Source organism: Salmo trutta, chromosome 30 (genome assembly GCF_901001165.1).
Source record: "Salmo trutta chromosome 30, fSalTru1.1, whole genome shotgun sequence".
NCBI lineage: Eukaryota > Metazoa > Chordata > Actinopteri > Salmoniformes > Salmonidae > Salmo > Salmo trutta.
The window spans coordinates 15756061-15777076 of NC_042986.1; the positions used below are offsets into that span (position 1 = coordinate 15756061).

At 45.1% G+C, this 21016-nt stretch overlaps 1 protein-coding gene across 2 annotated transcripts in view; it reads right to left on the reverse strand.

The window, feature by feature from the left end:
* Window positions 1–15027: 15027 nt before the first annotated feature.
* Window positions 15028–21016, reverse strand: part of LOC115168101 (calmodulin-binding transcription activator 1-like) — a 349660-nt gene continuing 343671 nt past the window's right edge. The window contains exon 5 of one of the 2 annotated variants that reach the window (XM_029723014.1): window positions 15028–15329. In XM_029723014.1, coding sequence (XP_029578874.1) covers window positions 15069–15329 — 261 coding nt within the window. In that variant the 3' untranslated portion in view covers window positions 15028–15068. The remainder of the gene's footprint in view (window positions 15330–21016) is intronic. The other variant, XM_029723013.1, reaches the window with a different exon arrangement.

The following is a 21016-nucleotide window of genomic DNA, read 5'->3' on the forward strand; positions in this document are numbered from 1 at the left end:
ACAGAGCTGTCACAGAATGTGTTAACCCATAAGACAGTGACCAACCCTGCAAAAAAACACATGCACACACACATGCACACACACACACACACACACACACAAGGCAGTGTCAAACCAGTCCAGGCCTGCACAAACACAGAGTAAACAGCAGTATGGTAATCTAGTCAGTAATGCGGTGGGTGAGAAGCTTTCTGTCAAGGGAGTAAAAACAAACTTCCCTTACTTTCTCTGTCTGTCTCTATTTCTTCATTCCCTGTTCTCTCTCTCTTTCTCTTTATCCATCACTCCGCCTGTCTTCTTCTTCACTTCATGTTCTTTCTTACTCTCTCTTTCTCTCGCCCTCCCTGTCTCTTTCACACACTCTTCTATCTCAATTCAATTCAATTTAAGGGGCTTTATTGGCATGGGAAACATATGTTAACTTTGCCAAAGCAAGTGAAATAGATAATAAACAAAACTGAAATAAACAATACAAATGAACAATAAACATTACACTCACAAAGATTCCTAAGGAATAAAGACATTTCAAATGTCATATTATGTGCAAATAGTTAAAGTATAAAAGGGAAAAATAAATATAAATATATGGGTTGTATTTACAATGGTGTTTGTTCTTTACTGGTTGTCGTTTTTTCTTGTGGCAACAGGTCACAAATCCTGCTGCTGTGATGGCACATTGGGTTTGTTTTCTAATTCTTTGTGGATCTGTGTAATCTCAGAGAAATATGTGTCTCTAATATGGTCGTACATTTGGCAGGAGGTTAAGAAGTGCAGCTCAGCATCCACCTCATTTTGTGGGCAGTGTGCACATAGCCTGTCTTCTCTTGAGTGCCAGGTCTGCCTACGGCGGCCTTTCTCAATAGCAAGGCTATGCTCACTGTGTCTGTACATAGTCAAAGCTTTCCTTAAGTTTGGGTCAGTCACAGTGGTCAGGCATTCTGCCACGGTGTACTCTCTGTTAAGGGCCAAATAGCACTCAAGTTTGCTCTGTTGTTTTGTTAATTCTTAATTCTTGTCAAGTAATTACATTTTTGTTTTCTCATGATTTGGTTGGGTCTAATTGTGTTGCTATCTCTCTCTCTCTTCCTCTCACTCTCTCATTGGGCTTTTCTGGATCACAGGGAAATCCTGCCACCTTCCAAATCCCCCTGGCGGTGCTGTGGTGCGAAGCCTAGCCAACCAACCTCCCACTATACTTCCTGCTATGCTAACAACTGTAGATGACATCATCAGAACCCTACCCACACAACAAAAGAGCTACATGTATCCTGAAAACCACACCATGCAGGTGGCCTACATTAAAACCATTGCAGAAGATGAAGGAAGCAAATCTATTTCTTTCCCATGACTCTTTATTGTATATTATGTGAGAACCCCAAAAATGAAGGGAGGTTTACACACAAAATTGACAGAACTCCAGAAAAGCATATTTAACTTTTTCATGTATTTTAATTTTAATTCAGATTTTTTTCTTGCTTTTCAGCTGGCAGGGGTTACAGATTACACAGACATTTTGGTGCTAACCTTCTCCACTGTATATAATGTGAGAACCCCCATGAGGCCAATCTGTGTTCTTTAAAACAAACTAAGGTATTAACAGTTTATTGGCTATTATTGTTATAATGATTCTCGTCATTCCTACTGACCCTCATCAGGACTGCTAACAGCATGTGTACTAAAAATGCACCACGATACATCTGACTCCATCATGTCCGCCTCCTCTCACCCACCCAGACATGCGCAGTTTGGATTTACAACCGTGTCCCTGTCTGTGAGCACCATAATGCTTTATGATCTGTACTCCATTTATATGTCGACAGACACTATGAAATGAAACCATTCACTCTCCAATGGTAAAACACAGCATCCATATTCCCTGAGTAACCCCAGAGGCAGTGTGCTGTGTGGCCAATGGCGTGGTTCCATGCTCCGAGGTGCTCTGTGCCAATGACTGCCCCATAACAGAGACACAGTATTGGGCTGGGACATCAGTCAGCCAGTCAGTCAGGACCCAAGCCTGGGCTGGATCCTCATCCAAATAAACAAAAAACAAACCAGGAAAATGAAATGAAACGCAACTAGGGAGAAATTTAAGCAACATGAAATAAACTGGAATTTATATTACAGCCACTTCACAGAAATAGCATTATTAAAACATTACTACAGGATAAATATTGACTCTGATTATTATTTGATGTAAATCGTTACAGGTATAAGGTGCTAATTACACCTATTTAGACAATGATTTATCAATACTGGAGGATTACCGTGAGAATTCTGTAAACAGTGTGATGTGGGTTGTGGTGTTTTGTATGAGCTGTTCTGTATGGTCTGTGGTGTTCTGTATGGTCTGTGGTGTTCTGTATGAATTGTATGAGCTGTTCTGTATTGTCAGTGGTGTTCTGTATGGTCTGTGGTGTTCTGTATGAGCTGTTCTGTATGGTCTGTGGTGTTCTGTATGGTCTGTGTTGCTCTGTATGGGCTGCTCTGTATGGTCTGGGGTGTTCTGTATGGGCTGCTCTGTATGGTCTGTGGTGTTCTGGATGGGCTGCTCTGTATGGTCTGTGGTGTTCTGGATGGACAGTTCTATCTGAGCTGTGGTGTTCTGGATGGACTGTGGTGTTCTGAATGGACAGTTCTGTCTGGGCTGTGATGTTCTGCATGGACTGTGGTGTTCTGGATGGGCTGCTCTGTATGGTCTGTGGTGTTCTGGATGGACAGTTCTATCTGGGCTGTGGTGTTCTGGATGGACTGTGGTGTTCTGAATGGACAGTTCTGTCTGGGCTGTGGTGTTCTGGATGGACAGTTCTATCTGGGCTGTGGTGTTCTGGATGGACTGTGGTGTTCTGGATGGACAGTTCTGTCTGGGCTGTGGTGTTCTGGATGGACTGTGGTGTTCTGAATGGACAGTTCTGTCTGGGCTGTGGTGTTCTGGATGGACTGTGGTGTTCTGGATGGACAGTTCTATCTGGGCTGTGGTGTTCTGGATGGACTGTGGTGTTCTGAATGGACAGTTCTGTCTGGGCTGTGGTGTTCTGGATGGGCTGTTCTGTCTGGGCTGTGGTGTTCTGTATGGGCAGTGGTGTTCTGTATGGGCAGTGGTGTTCTAGATGGACAGTTCTGTCTGGGCTGTGGTGTTCTGTCTGGGCTGTTCTGTACGGGCAGTGGTGTTCTGGATGGACATTTCTGTCTGGGCTGTGGTGTTCTGTATGGGCAGTGGTGTTCTGGATGGACAGTTCTGTCTGGGCTGTGGTCTTCTGTATGGGCAGTATGGGCTGTGGTCTTCTGTATGGGCAGTGGTGTTCTGTATGGGCAGTGTGTGTATTGCCTACCTCTATAGGACTGTGTGAGGTATTGAATTTACATTTACATTTTAGTCATTTAGCAGACGCTCTTATCCAGAGCGACTTACAGTAGTGAATACATACATTTCATTTTCATTTCATGCATTTTTTTTTTTTTTTTATTACATTTTTTTGTACTGGCCCCCCGTGGGAATCGAACCCACAACCCTGGCGTTGCACACACCATGCTGGCGTTGCAAACACCATGCTCTACCAACTGAGCCACAGGGAAGGCGTGTTGCATGAGGGCAGGAGCTTAACACCCTGCTGGCTATGCTATGGCCATCTCTTGCCCTGCAGAGAGCCTGAGCACCATGCTAAGGAGAGAGGCTGAACACCATACAAGCTAAGGAGGAGACCTGAAGCCAAGGGAGCGGGTGGTTTAGACAGGCTGCCAGCGGAGCCCTCATCTCCAGTCTTTGTGCTTTGCATCAGGGCCAGGGCCAAGGTGGGGAGCCCACAGGCACCGTTTACAGAAGGCCTCTGCCAAGGTTGTGTCTAGGAAAACTATTCAATAAACTGTCTGTTTATCACAAAAGACATGTCTCGGAAGAGTACAAAGATGCTGCTGATAACCTTGCACTGCTGCTGCAGACTGACTCGGCATCATCTCTCTCCAGGAATCCAAACCTGGCGGAGGAAATATTGACAGAAATGTTTTCAGATTATATTCTCATTACTAAATCAATACGTAGACGGCCAATATCTTCAAAACAGAGTTAGGGATGGGAGTCATTTTGAAGGTCAAGCAGTTTCGCCTATTAAAGAGCTAGCCAAGCTTTCTGATGTTATCTGGCGCTCCCATCCCCAACTCCTCCTCCCACATCCTCCTCTCCTCCAACCTTGAGGAGTTGATAAGTGGCGGAGAGGAGACGGCTCCCACGCACAGGAGCCCCCGGTCCATAAACCCACCACGGGACAGGGAGCAGAGCAGCACTCTACCGGGAAGCCTGGGAGAGGAGAGGATAAGAGAGGAGAGAGGGAAAGGCAGTGGAGGAGAGGGGATCCGGGGCCTCATATTTTACAGGACGAATTAAAACCAAAGCGGAACAAGTCATAAAACTAGGGAATAATGAATTCAATTATACTTTTTTTTTTACTGTTGAGGGGCTGGTTGGTGGGATGTGCTGAGTAGGTAGAGAAAGCAGTATGTGCAGGTGAGAACGGGCCTACGACTGGTGCTCCGGTTGCTCTATGCGGAGCAGAAAGGGCTGTCCATGCCTGGGCTGTGTCTTGTCTGCATGCCCCTCGGCAGGGCCTTCATTAGAAAATGAATGATTCTTAATTGGTTTGGTGAATACACAGGGTGCTTGTTGATTAAATAAAGGGGGCTGTAAGCGCCTCTTGCTTTCACAAACACACACTCAGACTGACTGACACACCTAAATACACACAGATGCACAACGTTTCCTTGCATACACGTGTTCCTTCAGATATGCAACATTGGCATTAGCTGCCACGGCAAGGAAATGACAGACAGCTAAGAGGGTTGGACAAAAAGGGAGCTGTGGTTTGTGTTGCTGACATTTTAGTCATTTAGCAGATGCTCTTATCCAGGCACCTTACAGTTAGTGCACTCATCATAGCCCCTTACACTGGTACCCGTATACAGGTTGAAAATGACAGATTTGGACACTGATAAGCTCCTAAATTGGAATGCAGTGGCCGTACAGTAACATGCGATACATGACGTCAGAGCTCAGGCTCTGCGCTTCACAGCTCTGTATGGGTTTTGACTGACAGACGTTCTGAACTTGAGCACCGCACATGACAAGAAGTTGACCCCATCCCTCCCGCTAATTGTGCAACTTTAGTAAAAAAAAGAAAGAAATTCTGAGTGAGGGAAATGCTGTAAATTAAGAGGACTATGTATTTTGAAAGATGAGATGTGGAGGATTATAATAAATACCGTTCTGTAGTCATACATTTACATTTACATTTTAGTCATACAAGCCAAACACCTGCATTTCACATTTCCATATCATAAAAATATACTAGGTAAACGTTTATGATCACTATGTTGGATGTAGAGTTACAAGATGACATGGCGTTATACCCTGGGTTGTCCTGAACAGAAGGAGCCTATATTTGTTGTATTGTGAAGAAAATGTGTGACTTCATTCTATGCACACCAAAATTACAATCTGCATCTCTGAATTGCCTAGTGAAAGTCTAACACTGTAAGATCCTATTTCATAATTTAGCTAGTCATGTTGGTGTTGTGGACATTCTTACACAGGGATACTCAAAGTCAATCTTAAATTAATGTTTGTTTATTGTCAGCGTGCTGGAGAGGTTCCAACCAACTTGATGCACCATAGTGAATGTCTGTCAGGAGCTCTGCCTGGCCAGTTCTCTTAGATACTTACACAGGAAGTAATATTTGCATGATTTAGCTTATTCATTATTCATAATAATTGATCATTAACGTCTGGTTCCTTCATGTGACAGAGCAATACCTCACAAGGCTTCTTCTCTCTAAGCTGAGACCTTGAAACTGAGATATCTTTTGTTCTCAAAACAAGGTCTGGGCGTACTGCCAAATTGCAGCTACTGATAGTGAGGATTCGTTCAATCAGTCACTTGCATGAACACAGAAATTGGTAAATAGAAAAGCAGCAACATAAAATGTTCCATCACATTGGCAATAGAACAAGCTAACAAATTATGCCCACCTGACCCAGATTGCGATTTATAACGGACCGTGTTTGGATTGCGTAAACAACAACAGTAATTGAAAACCACTACAAGTGTGCTTGCTCTAGTTCCTCAACGGCACAGCTAGGAGAGCTCTAAAAAACATATAGCTGAAGACTCTTTTTCAGTCATTAAAGTGCGTTGAAATGACTTAGGAACTGTGCACACTTTAGAGAGGTGTGGCCACTTGGAAACACAAGTTAGACCTCTCACTCAAACCCTTGTCATCTGGCACCTTCCCCAAATTCTTCAAGAATATTCTTATCATGTTACTGAATGTACCCTGAGTATTTTCAGATTTCGTTATTAACCAATGTGGCGAAAAGTGCAGTAAATGTAAAATGCACATAAAATCAACAGTGTGTAAGGGGTTAAGATAGCCTGGTGGGTGGGACAACCACATATCTCAGTCAGAGTAAGCAAACATTTTCTCAGTAAAGTAGCTATCAGCAAAGTCAGTGCTAGTAGAAAAATCTATACATATTTATATATATATATATATATATATATATATATATATATATATATATATAAGGTAATTCAGGCAAAACTTGGGCCCGGGGACACACTGTCTCTCTATCTTTTCAGTATCTACATCTGTCTCTCACTCTTTCTTCCTTTCATTCCGGATTCCCTTCAAACTTGTGTACCCTCTCCCATAGTATTACTAACACCTCAGCTGGAGGGGAGCATCAAGCACCGCAGTCTTCCTTTGTGTCCTAGTTTAAGCCTTGGCAGAGATGATTCTCCTGGCTGGAAGAGAGAGTACACAGCAGCTTCAACCACAGACAGACTCCATCCCTCCCAAACCCAGGAGTCAGAGCCCAGATGAGAGGACTCCCTACATATTCCCCCTGGTGACATTCTAATCAGACCCGTGAACATGGCAAATCAGATGTACATATTTTATCCTCAGGTTATTCCATTTACCCAGAGATGTTCTCTATAGTCCTTATTGGATTCTTCATGGGGGAATCTATTTACACCTTCTTCGTTCCACAGATTCTTTATGCCTCCTTAACGTTGAGATATGGGTGAGTTTTCAAATCAAATCAAATTTTATTTGTCACATGCAGCGAATACAACAGGTGTAGACTTTACCATGAAATGCTTACTTATGAGCTATACTATATACAGGGAGTACCAGTACCAGATCAATGTGGAACTATATACAGGGAGTACCAGTACCAGATCAATGTGGAGCTATATACAGGGAGTACCAGTACCAGATCAATGTGGAGCTATATACAGGGAGTACCAGTACCAGATCAATGTGGAGCTATATACAGGGAGTACCAGTACCAGATCAATGTGGAGATATATACAGGGAGTACCAGTACCAGATCAATGTGGAGATATATACAGGGAGAACCAGTACCAGATCAATGTGGAGCTATATACAGGGAGTACCAGTACCAGATCAATGTGGAGCTATATACAGGGAGTACCTGTACCAGATCAATGTGGAACTATATACAGGGAGTACCAGTACCAGATCAATGTGGAGATATATACAGGGAGTACCAGTACCAGATCAATATGCAGAGGTACAAGGTATTTGAGGTAGATATGTACATGAAGGCAGGGTAAAGTGACTAGGCATCAGGATAGATAATAATAAGGTATTTGAGGTAGATATGTACATGAAGGCAGGGTAAAGTGACTAGACATCAGGATAGATAATAATAAGGTATTTGAGGTAGATATGTACATGAAGGCAGGGTAAAGTGACTAGTCATCAGGATAGATAATAATAAGGTATTTGAGGTAGATATGTACATGAAGGCAGGGTAAAGTGACTAGGCATCAGGATAGATAATAATAAGGTATTAGAGGTAGATATGTACATGAAGGCAGGGTAAAGTGACTAGGCATCAGGATAGATAATAATAAGGTATTTGAGGTAGATATGTACATGAAGGCAGGGTAAAGTGACTAGGCATCAGGATAGATAATAATAAGGTATGAGGTAGATATGTACATGAAGGCAGGGTAAAGTGACTAGGCATCAGGATAGATAATAATAAGGTATTTGAGGTAGATATGTACATGAAGGCAGGGTAAAGTGACTAGGCATCAGGATAGATAATAATAAGGTATGAGGTAGATATGTACATGAAGGCAGGGTAAAGTGACTAGGCATCAGGATAGATAATAATAAGGTATTTGAGGTAGATGTGTACATGAAGGCAGGGTAAAGTGACTAGGCATCAGGATAGATAATAATAAGGTATTTGAGGTAGATATGTACATGATGGCAGGGTAAAGTGACTAGGCATCAGGATAGATAATAATAAGGTATGAGGTAGATATGTACAAGAAGGCAGGGTAAAGTGACTAGGCATCAGGATAGATAATAATAAGGTATTTGAGGTAGATATGTACATGAAGGCAGGGTAAAGTGACTAGACATCAGGATAGATAATAATAAGGTATTTGAGGTAGATATGTACATGAAGGCAGGGTAAAGTGACTAGGCATCAGGATAGATAATAATAAGGTATGAGGTAGATATGTACATGAAGGCAGGGTAAAGTGACTAGGCATCAGGATAGATAATAATAAGGTATGAGGTAGACATGTACATGAAGGCAGGGTAAAGTGACTAGGCATCAGGATAGATAATAATGAGGTAGATATGTACATGAAGGCAGGGTAAAGTGACTAGACATCAGGATAGATAATAATAAGGTATTTGAGGTAGATATGTACATGAAGGCAGGGTAAAGTGACTAGGCATCAGGATAGATAATAATAAGGTATGAGGTAGATATGTACATGAAGGCAGGGTAAAGTGACTAGGCATCAGGATAGATAATAATAAGGTATTTGAGGTAGATATGTACATGAAGGCAGGGTAAAGTGACTAGGCATCAGGATAGATAATAAGGTATTTGAGGTAGATATATACATGAAGGCAGGGTAAAGTGACTAGACATCAGGATAGATAATAATAAGGTATGAGGTAGATATGTACATGAAGGCAGGGTAAAGTGACTAGGCATCAGGATAGATAATAATAAGGTATTTGAGGTAGATATGTACATGAAGGCAGGGTAAAGTGACTAGGCATCAGGATAGATAGTAATAAGGTATGAGGTAGATATGTACATGAAGGCAGGGTAAAGTGACTAGGCATCAGGATAGATAATAATAAGGTATGAGGTAGACATGTACATGAAGGCAGGGTAAAGTGACTAGGCATCAGGATAGATAATAATAAGGTATGAGGTAGATATGTACATGAAGGCAGGGTAAAGTGACTAGGCATCAGGATAGATAATAATAAGGTATTTGAGGTAGATATGTACATGAAGGCAGGGTAAAGTGACTAGGCATCAGGATAGATAATAATAAGGTATGAGGTAGATATGTACATGAAGGCAGGGTAAAGTGACTAGGCATCAGGATAGATAATAATAAGGTATTTGAGGTAGATATGTACATGAAGGCAGGGTAAAGTGACTAGGCATCAGGATAGATAATAATAAGGTATGAGGTAGATGTGTACATGAAGGCAAGGTAAAGTGACTAGGCATCAGGATAGATAATAATAAGGTATGAGGTAGATATGTACATGAAGGCAGGGTAAAGTGACTAGGCATCAGGATAGATAATAATAAGGTATTTGAGGTAGATATGTACATGACGGCAGGGTAAAGTGACTAGGCATCAGGATAGATAATAATGAGGTAGATGTGTACATGAAGGCAGGGTAAAGTGACTAGGCATCAGGATAGATAATAAGGTATTTGAGGTAGATATGTACATGAAGGCAGGGTAAAGTGACTAGGCATCAGGATAGATAGTAATAAGGTATGAGGTAGATATGTACATGAAGGCAGGGTAAAGTGACTAGGCATCAGGATAGATAATAATAAGGTATGAGGTAGACATGTACATGAAGGCAGGGTAAAGTGACTAGACATCAGGATAGATAATAATAAGGTATAATAAAGAACAGAGTAGCAGAAGCAAATGATGAGTTTAAAAAAGTGTGTGTGTGAGTGTGCGTGTGTAATGTGTATGCATCTGTTGTGTCAGTCTGCGTGTGTGTGTTATGTGTGTGTGTGCATATGTAGTGTGTGTGTGAATATGTGTGGGCTTTGTGTGGGTTGTGTTTTGCTATTGTGTGTGTGTGTATGTGTATGTGTGTGTTTAAGCAGGTTGTGTTTGCGCATTTTATGACTGACTTTGTGAGTGAATGACTTTAACACTACTTATCTCAATGGTTCAATAAATGAACCAGAGTGAGTGACTGAGAAGTGGTGTCAGTCAGTTACACAGTCAGACTAGTCTCATGTAACCTTGCCTCGACACCCCACACTACTGACCTAAAACTGTTCTCTAGAGCGACGAGAGAGAGGAGGAGAGGACTGAGGACAGAATGTCACCGTGTCCTCTCTGCTCTCCTCTCCCCTCCTACTTTCCTCTGCTCTCCCCTCCTACTTTCCTCTGCTCTCCTCTCCAAACCCTGGTGCCACTCATCCACCGCCAGCCTGCCAATTAAAAGGCTGATTAAAACCGACAAAGTGTCTCCAAATGAAGAAAGAGCTGTCGGAGGTCTTAACTGCTGAAGCCTGTCAATTATACAGCTTGAGGGGAGTGGAGAGAGGGAAGGGAGGGAGGTGGGAGGCAGGCAATACCATGCAGGGTAGGAGAGAGGAGAGAGGGAAGGGAGGGAGGTGGGGGGAAGGCAGGCAATACCATGCAGGGTAGGAGAGAGGAGAGAGGGGAGGGAGGGAGGTGGGAGGCAGGCAATACCATGCAGGGTAGAAGAGAGGAGAGAGGGAAGGGAGGGAGGTGGGAGGCAGGCAATACCATGCAGGGTAGAAGAGAGGAGAGAGGGAAGGGAGGGAGGTGGGAGGCAGGCAATACCATGCAGGGTAGGAGAGAGGAGAGAGGGAAGGGAGGGAGGTGGGAGGCAGGCAATACCATGCAGGGTAGGAGAGAGGAGAGAGGGAGGGAAGGGAGGTGGGATGCAGGCAATACCATGCAGGGTAGGAGAGAGGAGAGAGGGAAGGGAGGGAGGTGGGGGGCAGGCAATACCATGCAGGGTAGGAGAGGGGAGAGAGGGAAGGGAGGGAGGTGGGAGGCAGGCAATACCATGCAGGGTAGGAGAGAGGAGAGAGGGAAGGGAGGGAGGTGGGAGGCAGGCAATACCATGCAGGGTAGGAGAGAGGGAGGAGAACACATGGATGAATGATACTGTAGTGTGAGAAATGTGCAGGACTATAATGGCATTTTTGCTGGGAAAGCAACATAGGAGGGCATACCCTTACCCATATTGCCCCAGTAGGCTCATGAAGAAGTGCTTAAATGTCTGGGTTTACGGTCTCCAAACTGGACCAAAATTTGTGAGAGGGCAGGAAGAGAGGAACAGAACGATGATCGAAAGAGAGACAGCGGGAGGAGAAGAAGGCCCTGGCTGCTTTCTCTCTGTGGACCTGTGTAACCTTCCCTTTCAGACCGTCCTCTCTCCTCTCCTCGCTCTCTTTCACCACCTCTCATTGCATGTCAGTACTGTAAGTCCCAAAAGCCCCAAAGTGATGGGCTCAATAGCAAAGCCCTCAATCCCACATAAAGCACCCACGACCACATAAAGTACCCACGGCCACATAAAGCACCCACGACCACATAAAGCACCCACGGCCACATAAAGAACCCACGACCACATAAAGCACCCACGGCCACATAAAGCACCCACGACCACATAAAGCACCCACGACCACATAAAGCACCCACGGCCACATAAAGCTCCCACGACCACATAAAGCACCCACGGCCGCATAAAGCACCCACGGCCACATAAAGCACCCACGACCACATAAAGCACCCACGACCACATAAAGCACCCACGGCCACATAAAGCACCCACGGCCACATAAAGCCCCCACGGCCACATAAAGCACCCACGGCCACATAAAGCACCCACGTCCACATAAAGCACCCACGGCCACATAAAGCACCCACGGCCACATAAAGCACCCACGGCCACATAAAGCACCCACGGCCACATAAAGCACCCACGGCCACATAAAGCACCCACGACGCACATCAGCAGCTAAGATATGACGGGCTTCAGGAGCCCATCAATCTTGTTTTAGCGGGACGACGAGGAGAGGAGGAGAGTGGAGGCCCAGTCTACCTCCAGCATTGTTACTGCTGCATTCCTTCCTCCTTCCCACTCTCCCCATTCCAGCTCCATTTGAGTTAAATGTTAACTGTTCAGCACTTTTCTCTTTGGGTCCCCACAGTTGCCATTTGTTTTAATAAGAAAAACAGTCAACAGGAAGACCTATACAAAGTGTGTGTTGTCAGACTCAGCGGCTTTCTAAGGGCTGAGTGGAGGGTAGGAACGGTTTGTCCTTTTGGTAAAAAAGGGAAGAAAATAAAGTGCAGTAAACAAGTAACCTGAGAGATAAAATAGATCCCTGACGACTGACGCGCCACTACTTCTTCTGGAGGTATTCATGAGCGTGGTAAAAAAACAACTGCTTGGTTATAAGAATGTACCTGCAAAGCACAATAACACATCCAAGCTGAATTCTTATACCGTAATGACTACATAAATGGTATTAGTTATACATTAATCATTATTAAGAGGTTAATAATGTTATTTTAGATAATTCAATGACATCGGAATGATTTTTCTACTCTGAGGTTCCAAATGGATGTTAGGCACTCTGGTTAAGACGCTCAATCAATTATTATCCATATGCTAGTGGATTAAGACATGACTAGCGGGTTCGTAGACACATGTTGGGTGGAGAGACAGCACCTTGGGATTTCCATAAACCTATTCTCTCAGTGTCTGGTGGAGCAGAATACCTTCCTTCAGGAGCAAACAATGTCTCTGACCAATATGGTTGTGGAGCTGTGAGTGATGCAGTGAAAATCAGCAGTTTTGGATTTAATTCCCAATGCGGAGTGAAAAGCAGCATTCAACTCCTGCTCAATAAAACCTGATGCAGATAGCTGAGCATCTGTTTCATTTATTCATGTTTTCTACTATTTTAGTAATTAGCCACCACCTCTCTTTAAGGCTGGTCTGTTGTTGTTCTGCCGTGGGAGGGATGGTTTTCATGTGTGTGTGTGTGCGCGTGTGTGTGCATGTGTGTGTGTGTGTGTGTGCGTGTGTGCAATTTGAGGGGAGAAAACAGCTAACAGATGAGAAAGCTGCCTGCATGCCTCATAAAACAGATATCCCCGAAGAAGAGCCATTTCCTCTGTGCTGTGCAGAGTGTGTGTGCTTTATGAAAACCCAGCTAGCTAGCGGATAGACAACTGAGTGAGGTGGTGGTAGAGCCAACACACTGGCCATCTGGACATATAGCCTCCTGAAACACACTGGCTGACTTCAATCTCCCTCTCTCTCTCTCTTTCTCCTCTAGCAGCACAGAGAAAAAGGGATAGCTAGATAAAGAGAATAATAGACAAGAGAGAGTCAAACAGAGAGAGAGAGAGAGAGAGAGAGAGAGAGATCCAGGAGAGAGAGTCAAACAGATAGAGAGAGAGAGACAAGAGAGAGTCAAACAGATAGAGAAAGAGATCCAGGAGAGAGTCATCAGATAGAGAGAGAGATCCAGGAGAGAGAGTCAAACAGATAGAGAGAGAGATCCAGGAGAGAGAGTCAAACAGATAGAGAGAGAGAGACAAGAGAGAGTCAAACAGATAGAGAAAGAGAGAGAGATCCAGGAGAGAGAGTCAAACAGATAGAGAGAGAGAGACAAGAGAGAGTCAAACAGATAGAGAGAGAGAGATCCAGGAGAGAGTCAAACAGATAGAGAGAGAGACAAGAGAGAGTCAAACAAAGAGAGAGAGAGAGACAAGAGAGAGTCAAACAGATAGAGAAAGAGAGAGAGATCCAGGAGAGAGAGTCAAACAGATAGAGAGAGAGAGAGACAAGAGAGAGTCAAACAGATAGAGAGAGAGAGATCCAGGAGAGAGTCAAACAGATAGAGAGAGAGACAAGAGAGAGTCAAACAAAGAGAGAGAGAGAGACAAGAGAGAGTCAAACAGATAGAGAAAGAGAGAGAGATCCAGGAGAGAGTCAAACAGATAGAGAGAGAGAGAGACAAGAGAGTGTCAAACAGATAGAGAGAGAGACAAGAGAGAGTCAAACAGAGAGAGAGAGAGAGAGCGAGACGAGAGAGAGAGACAAGAGAGAGTCAAACAGAGAGAGAGAGAGAGAGAGCGAGAGAGACGAGAGAGTCAAACAGAGAGAGAGAGATTCAGGAGAGAGAGTCAAACAGAGAGAGAGAGAGAGAGAGAGACGAGAGAGAAAGAGAAGGGCACAATTTTTCAAACAAAGTCTCAGCCCGTGGGGGCATGCATTAAACATAGTATGAGACAGAACTCACCCTTTACTGCTCTATTGGCTTATTCAGAGGGGAAGAAACACTGTTCATATTCATGGGCCAGCCAACAGAATGAAGAAGTTTACACTCGTGGGACGGGACAGATGGGAGAGTTCTTCCTTCATCGCCCACCTGCCCATCGCCCACCCTTCCACCTCCAGGAGTGAGACTTCAGACGTGGCTAGCTGTGTGTGGTGTGTTTTCCTCTCTTCCCACTGGGCGGGAGGTCGCTGTCAGTATGAACTGGACAGCAAGCATCCTCCATTCACTGTATTAGGTGGGGACCACTGGAAACTGGACATCTCAGGGAGCGAAGCTGCACGGCTCCTTTTAGCATGGGACTTAAAGCCATAACTTTTGTTATTTGTTCATTTAAAAGCAGTCACTATCTGCACCAACAGCTCTACACACTAGACTTTCCTTTTAGGACAATAAAGGAGCAAAGCTTTAATGGCCAGTTGTAAGATGCTGTGTCAGTCGCAATATAAACATCCCTTTCTGGCGGAGAGAGTCGGTAACAACAAAAGACACACAGTGACTCCAGTAGTCGTCCTGTAGTGAGCTAGTAGGGAACAGCAGCTCTAAGAGCCACTTTGCTGACTGGGTCCCCAGTGAGCTGCAGCCAGAGCTACAGTAGCCCTGCGTCTCATTTGGCACCCTATTCCCTTTATAGTCCACTACTTTTCACCAGGGCCTGTGGAAGTACTGCACTACATAGGGAATAGGGTGCCATATGGGATGCAAGCCCAGAGTGAGGCGACAGAAGGAGCAGACGGACAGTCCTTTGTCTTGCTGCAGGAGTCTTGGGACGTTGAATTCCCTGCTTCAGCGATTCTTCATGGGGACAGCTCCCGAGGGGAGTCAGCCTCTCCTCTCCCTCTCTCTCCCAGGGCTCCCCCACTGTGACTGACATCCACCTTCTGTTCTCCTGTGGCGATGGAGGAGAGGAGAGTTACTGTAGGGTAAAATGGACCACTATCTGACCCATTTCACTGACTCACTCCAACAGCTTGAACCCAACTGTCCTTAAAACCCTTCTGTTGATGGAAAGAGGTCAGCTGTAGAAACCTCTGGGCTGGTGTGGTGAGCACACTCTTGGGAATACACAAGATGGAGTTGAGAGGGTGTTGGAGAATTAATTGGAGGTGGTGGACCACCTCACATACTATAATGCACCGAGGGTGTCAACAAAATCCACATTAAGTAGGCCTGGATCTGCTGCGTTTCTCTTTAGACAGGTGTGTACCCGTTCAGTCACCAGAAGGCCTGTCTTACCTACTATGCCGCCTAAGATAAGATGTACTTTATTATCCATTAACTTACAGACAACAGAAATGTGTCTTTATGCTCACAACCCCCCGAGACACACACCGAGTGGCCGGAATCAATGGGTCAGCTACAGTGCAGCGCCCCTGGAACAATTATAGGGGTTTAAGTGCCTTGCTCAAGGGCCCAACGGTAGGGCAAGTGATGGCATCTAGGATGATGCCAGCAACCCTCCGGTTGCAGGCTAACTCTGCACCAGATTTCCCCAACTGAGCTTGGATTCAAACCGGTAACTGACCCACTTCTCTAACTGCTAGGCTACCTGCCACCCACCGTCCAATTCAGCCCCTCACTGCACTCCCCTGTGTCCTTCCCTGAGGAGGTGGAGGGGGAGGATGAGGAGGAAAAAGAGGAGGATAAAGATGAGAAGGTGAAACGCAGGAGAAGGAAGATGAAGAGCAGGAGCCTAGCTCCCAGCAGAACCCAGAGAGCCAGCCAGAGAGTTAGAGGCGGCTGAAAATGTTTTCATAAGCCCATCAAATTCATCAAGGGACTTTTTTTTACTGCCCCCATAAAGCTTGGTGTGATAAATACAGAGCCTGTGGTCAGAGAGCCATAAAGCTGTGGGGCTGAGGTGGGATTGGGCTGGGACTGGCTTCAAGGTAATCACTCCCCCTGGAGAGCCCTCGACACCTCTACTCTTTCAGCCAGCACCGGGCTGGGCTGGCCATAGGGGGCAAGAGAGCACACTCTTCAGACACTGGATGAGGGGTAGAAAGACATTTCAGTAGAAGAGTGACTATTTGACCTTAAAGTCACCTCTAAAGACTCATGAACATTAAACATATTCATGAAACTATTTAACTGAATAAGCAACACTTCTGACATTTTTTTGTTTCGTTTTTATTATTATTTTGGTATCGTCATTACTTCTTAGGGTCAACAATGATATTGTTTTATTTAATACTGATTGTTATATGTGCTTGTTATAAATACTTAAATGTATATATATAGATTTTGTTGTGATTCTGTTGTGATCTAAAACCAATAAATAAAAAGTATTATAAATCTAAAAACTAAAATCAATAAGCAACACTCCCCTGCACCAGCAATTGAAAGGATGGATAGGATGCAATCTAAAACCTATCTAGAAGAAGTTTACTGCTAAGTATTTGAAGTGGAATGTGTAGGCCTAAGGTCTATTTTGAGAAACACTTCTTGCACTGTCAAAGTGACAGCCAGCCAGCAGTAGCTAGAAAGGATGACAGGGGAGTCACAGTCACACGAGTCACATACTCAGTCAAACAGCAGTCACAGAGACTCAGTCAAACAGGAGTCACAGAGACTCAGTCAAACAGGAGTCACAGAGACTCAGTCACACAGCAGTCACAGAGACTCAGTCACACAGCAGTCACAGAGACTCAGTCACACAGCAGTCACATAGACTTAGTCACAGAGACTCAGTCACACAGCAGTCACAGAGACTCAGTCAAACAGGAGTCACAGAGACTCAGTCACACAGCAGTCACAGAGACTCAGTCAAACAGGAGTCACAGAGACTCAGTCACACAGCAGTCACAGAGACGCAGACACACAGCGGTCACAGAGACTCAGTCAAACAGGAGTCACAGAGACTCAGTCACACAGCAGTCACAGAGACTCAGTCAAACAGGAGTCACAGAGACTCAGTCACACAGCAGTCACAGAGACTCAGTCAAACAGGAGTCACAGAGACTGTCACACAGCAGTCACAGAGACGCAGTCACACAGCGGTCACAGAGACTCAGTCACACAGGAGTCACAGAGACTCAGTCACACAGCAGTCACAGAGACTCAGTCACAAAGCAGTCACAGAGACTCAGTCACACAGCAGTCACAGAGACTCAGTCACACAGCAGTCACAGAGACTCAGTCACACAGCAGTCACAGAGACTCAGTCACGCAGCAGTCACAGAGACTCAGTCACACAGCAGTCACAGAGACTCAGTCACAGAGACTCAGTCATACAGCAGTCACAGAGACTCAGTCACAGAGAGTAATTCACACAGCAGTCACATAGACTCAGTCACAGAGACTCAGTCACAGAGACTCAGTCATAGAGCGGTCACAGTCCCAGGAAACTGGGCCATCAGGGAGCAGGGAGCAGCAAATGAATGCAAAGCTGCATAACACCTTGCCATCTAGCTAGGACATATCTCTTACTATGCAGGAGATCTACCTCGGGGATGTCTGGCTAATTTCCTGTGAAAACAGCAGACTACTGAAGCGTGAGGTGGATGTAAGGGTAGGTTTGGGGACTGAGACTCTCTGCTGCTTTGTAGGAAGAGAGAATGGGTGAGGCTGATTGCATGGCTGGTTGTCAGGCTGTGGCTGGAGAGGACAGACAGGACGAGAGAGACGGGGGTTGAAGAAGAGGTTGTGTCAGTGTTGGAACAGCTGTGGCGGTGACCCCCTCCCTGTCTCTGGGACGGTAGTAATGAAGCTTGATTATACAGCATGGCTGCTCATCTGCATCTCATTCTGGGGGACTCCCTGGCCCGCTGGCACCTTGCCTGTCTGTGCCCCCTTGAACGCTGCTCCATACCCCTGGCACCTCCAAACCTAGACTAAGATGTCTGGAAACTAAACCGTACATTAGGTAAATCTATAAGGATAGTGATGTTAAAGTGTTAAAGTGGTGATGAATTCAACTTGTTCTCAACCCGCCACTATAACGTAACATGTCATGGCATGAGACCTTGGGGATGAAAGCCATCCATACAGTTCTAATTGGTAAACTACAAATTCATGGAGGAAGAACAGTCCCTGTCTGGTACTATAACAAAACAAGCAGCGTTATGTTAGACAGCAAACACCTGCAGCTAATGAGAACAAACTTTGAATAAATCCGACAGAAAGAAAGAGTAGAAACTTGGGTTGTTTTCCAGAAAGGTCAGGCTTGTTGTCTTTCCCTCTAAATATGCTGGCCTTTTCAAAATTAACTAAATATTTTCCCACAAAGCCCAGGATCATGAATCGTCTATAGTTCACCCCCTGAAAGCAAAGCCTCCCCCATAGCTCATTCTCCCTCCCTCCATCCCCCTGCCGAGCTGACATCTTCAGTAATTATGTAATTAACACTATGGCAGGCCTAATTTCAGAGATAGTGCGCTCTAATTGCGTTCAGACGTTAATTAGTTAAGCCAAACATTCGATACACGTAGCAGCAAGCAGGCAGACAGGCAGGACCAGGGTCTGAAGGCCACTTGTTTTTTGGAACACAATTGCTGTGTCAATGGCTTGATTAATGTGTTGCTTGATATCTCTGACAGGACAGGTTTCTGTAATTTACTGATAATTGTGCTCCTGCTCTGATACAATAAAAAAGTCACTGGTCCCTGCGTAGATAACCAATCATGGCTCAGGCCTTATGTTGCCGGGCCACTTTGTCTGCTTGTCTTTTCAAACACAAATTGCTGAACAACAGTCTACAGTTTGCCAGGCCAAAACTTCGTATGCCTTCAAAAGTAAACGCAGCACTAGCGGTTTTTTAATTGAGAAATCATATTTAGATACAGAAAGAAAGATTTTCAATGGATAGCATTTGCACTATGTAACTTAACAAAGATGTAAATGTCACCAAACTATTTTTGACTGAGCTGAATTACTTGTTGAGAAACAGTATGTTAGGAATTTTGTATTAATCTGAAATCCTATAATCAAACATTTATCTTCAAATTGGTGCAGTAATTCTGGTCATGCTATACTGATGTTGCAGAGTTGTTAGGTTGAACCCAGACGGGCAGCTCTAGTCCAATGTAACACCCTGTCTAGTCTAGAACCTGATTTCTTCAATTAAGCCAGCCTGGCAGAGGGAGACAAATTCTTAACTAGGCAGAATGTGAGCTGCCACCAGCTAGCTGGCTGGGCTGTACCAATGGGCTGCACTTCAACAGCTCATTCATCAGCCACAGATACAGCCTCCACCGGGCCACCTGCACTGACACATCACCACACCACACCAGGGAGGGGCAAGTCATTTACATTCTACTGTGCGCTGTCGTCGCCTTCCTCCTTCCTCTGTCTTTAGAACTTTAAAGTTTGTCCGTGGCCAACTCCAGGAGATAATTGAATACTGAGGGTTTGATTTAGTTGGAAATCAATTTGGGAGGTGGCTTTTCATTCATTATACTACTTAGCTTCAGAAGTAATATCTGAAATCCCTCCAAACTTTGGCAGGGCTCGATCGTCCTCAATTCAAAGTGAGTTGACAGGCATGTGTGTGACAAGACAGGGTGGGTTGGGGTGCTAAGTTCAGGGATGGATATTTGTGCAGCAGGGGGTGCTTGTCTCCTCTCCACTGTGGGACTGAGTGCTGTGTTATCCACTCTGCTTTCTGTCCTTGTCCTGTCCTCACCACTGTGGGACTGAGTGCTGTGTTATCCACTCTGCTTTCTGTCCTTGTCCTGTCCTCTCCACTGTGGGACTGAGTGCTGTGTTATCCACTCTGCTTTCTGTCCTTGTCCTGTCCTCTCCACTGTGGGACTGAGTGCTGTGTTATCCACTCTGCTTTCTGTCCTTGTCCTGTCCTCTCCACTGTGGGACTGAGTGCTGTGTTATCCACTCTGCTTTCTGTCCTTGTCCTGTCCTCTCCACTGTGGGACTGAGTGCTGTGTTATCCACTCTGCTTTCTGTCCTTGTCCTGTCCTCTCCACTGTGGGACTGAGTGCTGTGTTATCCACTCTGCTTTCTGTCCTTGTCCTGTCCTCTCCACTGTGGGACTGAGTGCTGTGTTATCCACTCTGCTTTCTGTCCTTGTCCTGTCCTCTCCACTGTGGGACTGAGTGCTGTGTTATCCACTCTGCTTTCTGTCCTTGTCCTGTCCTCTCCACTGTGGGACTGAGTGCTGTGTTATCCACTCTGCTTTCTGTCCTTGTCCTGTCCTCTCCACTGTGGGACTGAGTGCTGTGTTATCCACTCTGCTTTCTGTCCTTGTCCTGTCCTCTCCACTGTGGGACTGAGTGCTGTGTTATCCACTCTGCTTTCTGTCCTTGTCCTGTCCTCACCACTGTGGGACTGAGTGCTGTGTTATCCACTCTGCTTTCTGTCCTTGTCCTGTCCTCACCACTGTGGGACTGAGTGCTGTGTTATCCACTCTGCTTTCTGTCCTTGTCCTGTCCTCACCACTGTGGGACTGAGTGCTGTGTTATCCACTCTGCTTTCTGTCCTTGTCCTGTCCTCACCACTGTGGGACTGAGTGCTGTGTTATCCACTCTGCTTTCTGTCCTTGTCCTGTCCTCTCCACTGTGGGACTGAGTGCTGTGTTATCCACTCTGCTTTCTGTCCTTGTCCTGTCCTCTCCACTGTGGC